Source organism: Dipodomys merriami, unplaced genomic scaffold, assembly GCF_024711535.1.
Source record: "Dipodomys merriami isolate MVZ:Mamm:240054 unplaced genomic scaffold, mDipMer1.0.p SCAF_275, whole genome shotgun sequence".
NCBI lineage: Eukaryota > Metazoa > Chordata > Mammalia > Rodentia > Heteromyidae > Dipodomys > Dipodomys merriami.
In genome coordinates, this window is record NW_027204215.1 from 280797 (window position 1) to 290210 (window position 9414).

The window sequence follows — 9414 nt, forward strand, 5'->3', positions numbered from 1 at the left end:
TCCCCAGCGTCCCGAAGGCCTCTGGACAGGACAATAGGCCACAGCACCCGGCACTCTGTGCTTCCTGGGGTAGAGGGCCTTGTTTGCTTCTGAGTCAGCCTCAGCTGGAGCAGGGGCCTCCTTGTCCACCTGCAGGTCTCCAGACCCACCCCCACTCCCTCACATGCAAGGGCAAAATGCCCACAAGGCCAAACCCCCTCCATGGCAGGTGTTTCCTCCTCTTCCTCCCTGTTCAGAGTGCTGCCCAGCTTGGGCAGGCAGCCAAGCTCTCTGCAGCCTCCTGCTCGCTGTGGTTCCATGTAGACTCAAGATGTGTCCACCCTTCCTATGCTTCCCTTGCTCAGCTCAGTGACACTCTCGGGCTTGGGTGCTGGGGGATAGGGTGGGATCACAGCACTGTCTGAATGCAGGAGGGACTGGGAAGTGGGGAGCAAACAACTGGGCAAAGACTAGCTTGCCAGTTCCAGATGTTCCTTCAAAGACTGGTTTGGGAGACGGTGGGCCTGAAGCTCAGTTCGAAGCCTACCAAGGCCCTCCTCCAGCACTGTCCATGGGGGCTTGGCTCCTGGGAATTGCATAGCCCTGGGCAGTACACTGGGCCCTGTCTTCATTCACCCACAGTCCCTTCTGGGCCACAGCTAACATCTTCCTGTACACAGTCAAGGCCTGCAAAGGCATGAATAAGACAGGATAATGCCATGTCATGGCCCCAGACCTATAGTTGAGTCTGTATCTTCAGAGGTCAGTTCCGGCCAGCAAAACGTCCACTGTGCAGCCCCTGTTTTGTTCTGTGCTGGGTGAAGATGAGGAAGATATACTTTGTCCTCCCAAACTCCAAAGGGCTCCTGGGACGGTCCACTGAATACTGTGGAGTGGTGTCCCAGGGTCTAAGTCTGTCTCCTTTCTGCAGCTCTGAGACGCTGCCCTCATCCTACAAAAGAATGGTTGTGGACAGCTCCAGGCTGGCCCTGGCAGGGTCCCTAAACAAGCCATGAGACCAAGATACAGGTGCTTCTCACTCATCATGTGATCTAGTCTAGGACTAGAGACTCAAACCATGTGCACCAAACTCAGGCCTCTGCTCCTTCTGTGACCTTCAGGAGGTGGTGGTTTGTTTGATCTTTCCCTAGTCAAAGGAGAAGTGACTTGGTGCCCAGCTACCTGCCTGAACAGCCGGGTGGGAGCACTGTACATGGGCAGCAGTTGCAGAATACCAAGAAGGCCACGTCCAGGGGCCACTGGGACAGAAGTGCTGGGCTGGGTCCCGGCACAGTCGCCAGCTGCCCTTGGCAAGGTGGCTTGTCCTGACCTGTTCTGCTCGCAGCGGATCCTGCCTGAGTGACGCCCTCAGTAAAGTTGCTCCACTCTGTTCACGACACATACCCAACCTGAGCAACCCCTAGTCGTGTTCTGCTGTCCTACACCTGATCTTCCAACAAGATTCAACCTTTCTCCCATCTGGACACGTGGCCATACCTGGCAGGAGCTGGCCTTGGTCCAGGCCATGTCTTCTGAACTCTACTTCTCTTCTGGTGTTCCCCAATACTAGGCCTGCAAGCAAGGACCAGGGGATGGTCCAGCATCCCAACAATGCACAGCCAGGGGTCTCTAAATCCCTCCCTTTCTGAAGACACCTCCTAGACCCATGCTCTTGGATCCCACTTGGTATACTTGCTGGTTCCCTTCATATCTTCCATGGACCTGAGCCAGAATGTTCTATGGCCTGGAAAACTGCTACAAGTGTGAGTACGAAGGTGGACGAAGCACACACGAAGTCCAGGAAGCTCACTCTCCATTTATATCTGTCCTTGGGGCCAGGTCTGATCCCAGCTCCTGATCAGGGCGAGTCCTGTACCCTCTCCATGCCTGGCTCTCTCATCTGAGAAAGAGGGCAACGGCCCTCCTTGGACAGGGGAAATGGAGGCAGTAGGCACCGGGCAGGGCAGGACCCCGTCCAGGCTAGCTCTTCCTGGTCCCAAAGCTCTTCAGGACCGGGCTTCCCTGTCTCTCCTCCCGGTGGATTGGAGGAGACAAGCACTGGAGCCTAGGCAGGAGCTGGGGCCCGCTGCCCCTTCCAAAGATGGGGCCGGGCGGTCTCGGGCCCCACCCCGGCCGCAGCTTGTCCTCTCCTCCGAGGCCAAGGAAATGACCTGGCGGAGCTCAGGCCAGGGCGGCCCGGCCAGCTTCCCCTCGCCCCGTTTCCTTTATCCGGTTGTTTTGCTGTGAATTCTCCAAGCTGCGCCTTCCTCCACGTCCGCCCCTCGGCCGGCGGCGGTGCCCAGCGAGCGGCCGCGCCCGGGCCGCGCGCGCCCCCTGCCGCCCGGGCCGCCGGGGAAGCCGGTCAGCGGGTCGGCCCGCGGCTCCTCCACGGCCCGCTCGGTGGCGGGGCCGGGGGGGGGGGGGGGCTCGGCCCGTGGGGGGGCTCGGCCCGTGGGGGGGCTCGGGCGGTGGGGGGGCTCGGCCCGTGGGGGGGCTCTGGCGGTGGGGAGGGCTCTGGCGGTGGGGGGGCTCGGCCCGTGGGGGGGGCTCGGCCCGTGGGGGGGCTCTGGCGGTGGGGAGGGCTCTGGCGGTGGGGGGGCTCGGCCCGTGGGGGGGCTCTGGCGGTGGGGGGCTCGGCCCGTGGGGGGGGCTCGGGCGGTGGGGGGGCTCTGGCGGTGGGGGGGGCTCGGCCCGTGGGGGGGCTCGGCCCGTGGGGGGGCTCGGGCGGTGGGGGGGCTCGGGCGGTGGGGGGCTCGGCCCGTGGGGGGGGCTCGGCCCGTGGGGGGGCTCGGCCCGTGGGGGGGGCTCGGCCCGTGGGGGGGCTCGGGCGGTGGGGGGGCTCAGCCGGGGGAGCGGCCGGGCCGGGCCTCGGTGTCCGGCGGCGGGGTCAGCGTGGCCCCGGGGCCGCGGCGCCCAGCGCGAAGAGCTGGCTCCAGCAGGTGGCGACGGTGCCCAGCGCGCGCATCAGGAGCCGCCTCCGGCCGCCGCGACTCCGGGCCGGGGCGGGCCGCGCTCGGGGCCGGCCGCCCTGTGGCGGGAAAGGAACCGCTGACCCGCGCCCGCCCGCGCCCGCCCCCCCCCCCCGCCCGCGCCCGTCCCCCCCGCCCGCCCGCGCCCGTCCCCCCCGCCCGCCCGCGCCCGTCCCCCCCGCCCGCGCCCGTCCCCCCCCGCCCGCCCGCGCCCGTCCCCCCCGCCCGCCCGCGCCCGTCCCCCCCGCCCGCGCCCTTCCCCCCGCCCGCGCCCGTCCCCCCGCCCGCGCCCGCCCCCCCCGCCGGCGCCCGTCCCCCCGCCCGCCCGCGCCCGTCCCCCCCCCGCCCGCCCGCGCCCGTCCCCCCCCGCCCGCGCCCGTCCCCCCCCGCCCGCCCGCGCCCGTCCCCCCCGCCCGCGCCCGTCCCCCCGCCCGCGCCCGTCCCCCCCCGCCCGCCCGCGCCCGTCCCCCCCGCCCGCGCCCGTCCCCCCCCGCCCGCCCGCGCCCGTCCCCCCCGCCCGCCCGCGCCCGTCCCCCCCGCCCGCGCCCTTCCCCCCGCCCGCGCCCGTCCCCCCGCCCGCGCCCGCCCCCCCCGCCCGCGCCCGTCCCCCCGCCCGCGCCCGTCCCCCCGCCCGCGCCCGTCCCCCCCCCCGCCCGCGCCCGTCCCCCCCCCCGCCCGCGCCCGTCCCCCCCGCCCGCCCGCGCCCGTCCCCCCCGCCCGCGCCCGTCTCCCCCCCCGCCCGCGCCCGTCCCCCCCCCCGCCCGCGCCCGTCCCCCCCCCCGCCCGCGCCCGTCCCCCCCGCCCGCCCGCGCCCGTCCCCCCCGCCCGCGCCCGTCTCCCCCCCGCCCGCGCCCGTCCCCCCCCCGCCCGCCCGCGCCCGTCCCCCCGCCCGCGCCCGTCTCCCCCCCGCCCGCGCCCGTCCCCCCCCCGCCCGCCCGCGCCCGTCCCCCCCCGCCCGCGCCCGTCTCCCCCCCGCCCGCGCCCGTCCCCCCCCGCCCGCGCCCGTCCCCCCCCGCCCGCGCCCGTCCCCCCCCCCCCGCCCGCGCCCGTCCGCCCGCCCGCGCCCGTCCCCCCCGCCCGCCCGCGCCCGTCCCCACGCCCGCCCGCGCCCGTCCCCCCCCCCCCCCGCCCGCGCCCGTCCGCCCGCCCGCGCCCGTCTCCCCCGCCCGCCCGCGCCCGTCCCCCCCGCCCGCCCGCGCCCGTCCCCCCCGCCCGCCCGCGCCCGTCCCCCCCGCCCGCCCGCGCCCGTCCCCACGCCCGCCCGGGCCCGTCCCCACGCCCCTCAGCGCCCGTTCCCACGCCCGCCCGCGCCCGCCCGCCCGCGCCCGTCCCCCCCGCCCGCCCGCGCCCGTCCCCCCCTGCCGGCGCCCGTCCCCCCGTCCGCGTCTGCCCGCACCCGCCCGCGCCGCGCTCCGGGATGGAGGGGAAAGGAGGGGGCCGCGCCCCGAGCCGCACCTGGCGCGCGTTCCAGCAGTGGCGGCGCATCACCGCCTGCGTCCTCAGCGCCACCGTCCACGCCGCTCTCTCCAGGGCGCCCCGACGGCCCTGGGCTGCCGCTCCGCGCAGGGTCCACACCAGAGACTCGATGGACAGGAGGATGGTGCGCTCCTGGGGGAGGAGGGGCCGAGGAGAGGGGGGCGAGGCGGGGGACGGTCCCGCACCCTCGGGGGAGGCGGGGTCCCCACACCCTCTGGGGAGTAGGCCGGGTCCCCCATACCCTCTGGAGGAGGCAGGGTCCCCATGCGCTCTGGGGAGGAGGCAGGGTCCCCATGTCCTCTGGAGGAGACCGGGTCCCCATGCGCTCTGGGGAGGAGGCGGGGTCCCCATACCCTCTGGAGGAGGCGGGGTCCCCATGCGCTCTGGGGAGGAGGCAGGGTCCCCATGTCCTCTGGAGGAGACCGGGTCCCCATACCCTCTGGAGGAGGCGGGGTTCCCATGCGCTCTGGGGAGGAGGCGGGGTCCCCATACCCTCTGGAGGAGGCGGGGTCCCCATGCACTCTGGAGGAGGCGGGGTCCCCATACCCTCTGGAGGAGGCGGGGTCCCCATGCGCTCTGGGGAGGAGGCAGGGTCCCCATGCGCTCTGGGGAGGAGGCAGGGTCCCCATGCCTTCTGGGGAGGAGGCGGGTACCTGTCGGGCACCGCAGGAGGCTCCAGGCCGGCCCCGCCCGCCGCCAGCTCCCAGGTGGTTCTGTCTGGAGCCTGGCCGGGTGTGCGCGGCACCGGGCGTGGGCAGCCGCAGCCGCAAGGCCGCCTTCAGGTCCTGGAAGATGACGGCGCGGTAGTGGTGGAGCATCTCCGGGACGCGGCAGGAGCCGGGCCCCGGCCGGCCTGGCCAGGCCGTGGGCAGCGCCAGCAGCAGCACGCAGAGGGCCACCTCCAGGGACACCTAGAGGGAGCGCGGGTCAGGACGGGTCCGGCCCGGCCCGAGGCCCGCCGTCGAGGGACCTCTTGGAACAAACCTTTGCCCGACTTAGAAAAGCAGAGACCATAAATAAGCCTGCACACTGGACATCACTCCATGTTCTGTTGCAAAATTTGTGGGAATTATCTGGGGGTTGAGGAGGCCATTTCACTGAGCCCCGAAGTCCACAGCAGGTGCTGGGGTGGAGACGGGGGCAGGGGGAGGCAGGTGAGGGCTGGGCACTGGCAATCCTAGCTACTTGGGAGGCTGGGACTGGAGGATCTGCTTGAAGCCAAGCCAGAGAGAAAAGCCCATGAGTCTGTCTCTAATCCTGCTAGATGCCAGACTGGCGGCCTGGCTCAAGTACTAGAGTACCAGTTGCAAGCATGCACGCAGATTGAGAACTTGAGGCTGAGTTCAGGCTACACATAGGTACACAGGCACATGCACAGTGCATGTGCACATGTGCACGTGAATATACACACAGACACACACAACTGGAGAGACCACCTGGCTTTGTACAGTTGACATGGGCTTGTTCTGGTGTGGATAGGGAAGAGTAGGAAGTGAGCCCCAGAATAGCCTTACCTCTGGCCATGCCCAGACCTATCAGCTGTAGCCCCCACCACAGGAGGCAGTTTCCTCTTGCTAATGCCTGGGTTGCCTCTGGGTAAGAGGCATCTGTGGTAAGTACTGCCTTCCCTACAGGCGCTGAGGACAGAAGGGCTCAGCTCTTGGAGGCATGGGATCCCTACTTCCTATCAGGGGTCTGCCACAACCAGCTGAGCCACAGACCCAGCATGAACAAAGGCCAGAGCTCTGAGCTCCGGGCCAGGCTAGGGAACGCCCAGAGGTAGCAGGGGAGAAGGGGGCTACCTGACACCCCACCCACAGGCCTCATCCTGCCCAGATGGGAGGGGGGAGCAGGGAGACTGCTGAAGGTCCCCTAGGCGCATCCATTTCCAAGGAGACAGTCTCCAAACCCGCCCCAGGCCTCCAGGGGGGAGTCAGGAGCCAACTCAAGCTGAAAACTCAATCATGTGAACCCAGGGAGATGACAGGACTCCAGGGCTTCCCAGTCCTGGCAGGGACTTGGCGCACACCCCAAACCCTCACTGAGAGCTGACTGAGGCCTCCTATGGGGCACCAGACTGAAAGAGAAGACATTTGACCATGGCCCCTTCTTGGGGTTTACTGGCACCAAGGACAGTAAGGGTGGACTAAGAATCGCCTGTGGCCCCTTGTCTTGCTGCCAGTAGAGGTTACACTAAGAACAGTCTACACGTCAGCCGGAGCAGCTGGAGAAATGTGCCACAACACTGCACCCGATGGGGGGGCTCCCAGATACACCCCTTCAGCCCCCAAAACGCAGGCTCAGCAGAGTGTGGGAGGAAATGGTTTTAGGAAGACCAGGCTTGTCTCAGAGCACTGCATCGGATTATAGGAAACAGCAAAAGGCTTCCAAGAGGCACAGGGGAAGCAGCAGTCCCTGCGCTGTGCTGGCTCCTGAACCCCTAAACCGGACACCCCCGCACTGCTCACCAGGAGTCTCCCCAAAGTCCCCCCACTGCTTACCAGGAGTCTCCCCAAAGTCCCCCCACTGCTCACTCACCAGGGGTCTCCCCGAAGTCCCCCCACTGCTCACCAGGAGTCTCCCCAAAGTCCCCCCACTGCTTACCAGGAGTCTCCCCAAAGTCCCCCCACTGCTCACTCACCAGGGGTCTCCCCGAAGTCCCCCCACTGCTCACCAGGAGTCTCCCCAAAGTCCCCCCACTGCTCACCAGGGGTCTCCCCAAAGTCCCCCCACTGCTCACCAGGGGTCTCCCCGAAGTCCCCCCACTGCTCACCAGGGGTCTCCCCGAAGTCCCCCCACCTTTGGCTGCTCACCATATGCCTTTCAGGGACTGGTCCTCCTCCACAACCTCCAGCAGGTCAGGAACATGACCTGAGACCCTCAGGGGTCTGAGTGGACAGGGTAGTGGCGATTGGCTACACCAATGTGCCTACACCAGGCCCAGCACCTTAAAACAAGGATAAGGGCAGGCGGAAGTTGTCTCCCCTCGCAAAGGAGGGAGGAGAAGGAAGGAGAGGCCAGCAACCAAGTCCTGCTCCCTCCCTCCCTCTCCCCACCCTCCAATCACTCCCAGTCACCTAAGGCTGGAGCCCAGCAGTTGCTTGAGGCAGATCTAAGGGCTGCTGTGGGCTGGATTGAGTGTCAGTCAGGAAAACCCTGCTGCCAAGTGGCAGGAATGGCAAGGTGGGCACCAGGAAATGCAGGTCCAACAGAGATCCGCCGAGCCTGCTGGGAAGACCTTGCCCCTTCCCCTTCCCGTGCTCACTGGCCCCACACTGGCTCCGGTCGTTGCTTGAACTTCTCAGGCTCCCTGCTCCTGGACCGAGTAGTCGTCAAGGCTGGGAAGTCATGGTCCCAAAGGCTGAGAGTAGCCTCTAGGATACAGCTCGCTCTGAGCTTAAAAGTTCAGGTGTGCTTTCCAGGAATGGAGGTTACCTCAAAGCGACTGAGCAAGCCCCCATGGGATGAGGAAGCAAGCAGTATTACAACTGCTCGGCCCCACAGGAAGCCTCGCCAGGGTTTTTTTTTTTTTTTTTTTTTTTTTTGTCCTGGGGCTTGAACTCAGCCCTGGGCACTATCCCTGAGCTTCTTCTTTTTTTTTTTTTTTTTTGGTTCCGGTCGTGGGGCCTGAACTCAGGGCCTGGGCGCTGTCCCTTAGCTCTTCAGCTCAAGGCTAGCGCTCTACCACTTGAGCCACAGCCCCACTTCCATTTTTTTTTCTTTTTTGCTTATGTGGTGCTGAGGAATCGAACCCAGGGCCTCGTGCATGCGAGGCAAGCGCTCTACCACTGAGCCACCTTCCCAGCCCCCCTAAGCTTCTTTTGCTCAAGGCTAGCACTCTATCATTTGGGCCATAGTGCTACTTCCGGCTTTTTCCATTGATGTGGTACTGAGGAAATGAACCCAGGGCTGTGTGCATGCTAGGTAATCACTTGACCACTGAGCCACATTCCCAGCCCCCAGGGCATCCTTGGATGTGCCCACGAAGTTGCAGCCTGGGTTTGGTTTTCACTGGTTAGGGGGCCAGCTGACTTTGGCTGCTTCTTCAGATTGTTCCTGGTGCCCTCATGCCTCCTGGATGCACAAGAACACACCAGCAGCTCTTCCAGCCACTCCTGTGGACGGACGAATGTGTGGCGGGGCCCCATGACAACTTCCTTGACCTGGTGTCCAGGTGACCAGCCCAGTGCCTACCAAGCAGCAGACTATGTCCTACTCGGGGTGACTGGACCTCAAGACTCAAAACAGGGGGCTGGGAAGGTAGCCCAGTGGTAGAGTACTTGCCTTGCATGCATGAGGCCCTGGGTTCAATTCCTCAGCACCACATACACAGAAAAAGCTAGAAGTGGCACTGTGGCTCAAGTGGTAGGGCACTAGCCTTGAGCTGAAGAGCTGAGGTACAGCGCCCAGGCCCAGAATTCGAGCCCCACAACCGACCAAAACATTAAACAGTCTCAGAACAGGAAAGGTATTGCACAGGTGAGCAACAGGCAGCACAGACGCTGCCCGCCAGCATCAGGAGCTGGCCACCACTGCAGGGTCATCAGCTTCTGTTCTCCAGGAAATGGATCTCCAAGAACCATGGCTTATTATTCAACATGACCACATTTCTGACCTGGCCAGTCTGAGCTTGTCCATTGCTATCCTGTCTGTGACCTCTAGTCAGATGCCTCTGGCCCAGCCCACACACCCACTTCTAGCAAAGCCAGATTTTTTTTTCCTTTTTTTTTTTTTGTAGGTCGTGGGGCTTGAACTCTGGGCCTGGGCGCTGTCCCTCAGCTCTTCAGCTCAAGGCAAGTGCTCTATTGCTTCAGCCACAGCGTCACTTCCGGTTTTCTATTAGTTTATTGGAGTTAAGTCTCATAGACTTTCCTGCCCGGGCTGGCTTTGAACCCCAATCCTCAGATTTCAGCCTCCTGAATAGCTAGGATTACAATTGTGAGCCACCGATGTCCGGCTTCAGTCAGATTGTTTTTTTTTTTTTTTGGGT

General features: G+C 66.0%; 1 protein-coding gene across 1 annotated transcript; it reads right to left on the bottom strand.

Annotated features, from left to right (window-relative positions):
- Positions 1-2866: 2866 nt before the first annotated feature.
- Positions 2867-7263, bottom strand: LOC138837791 (uncharacterized protein C20orf204-like). Its single transcript, XM_070036802.1, has 4 exons — positions 7238-7263; positions 5078-5335; positions 4404-4556; positions 2867-3007 (listed from the first exon to the last, which is right to left on the bottom strand). Exons 1-4 carry the CDS (start codon positions 7238-7240, stop codon positions 2867-2869), a joined length of 555 nt encoding a protein of 184 aa, XP_069892903.1. The 5' UTR covers positions 7241-7263.
- Positions 7264-9414: the final 2151 nt, after the last annotated feature.

What these genes read in the sequence shown, in the direction of transcription:
- LOC138837791 (XM_070036802.1), bottom strand. An exon ending in CCTCCTGCGGTGCCCGACAG is followed by an intron (nt 4,557 to 5,077) that starts GTACCCGCCTCC and finishes CTCCTCCCCCAG; the next exon opens with GAGCGCACCATCCTCCTGTC. An exon ending in ACTGCTGGAACGCGCGCCAG is followed by an intron (nt 3,008 to 4,403) that starts GTGCGGCTCGGG and finishes TTCCCGCCACAG; the next exon opens with GGCGGCCGGCCCCGAGCGCG.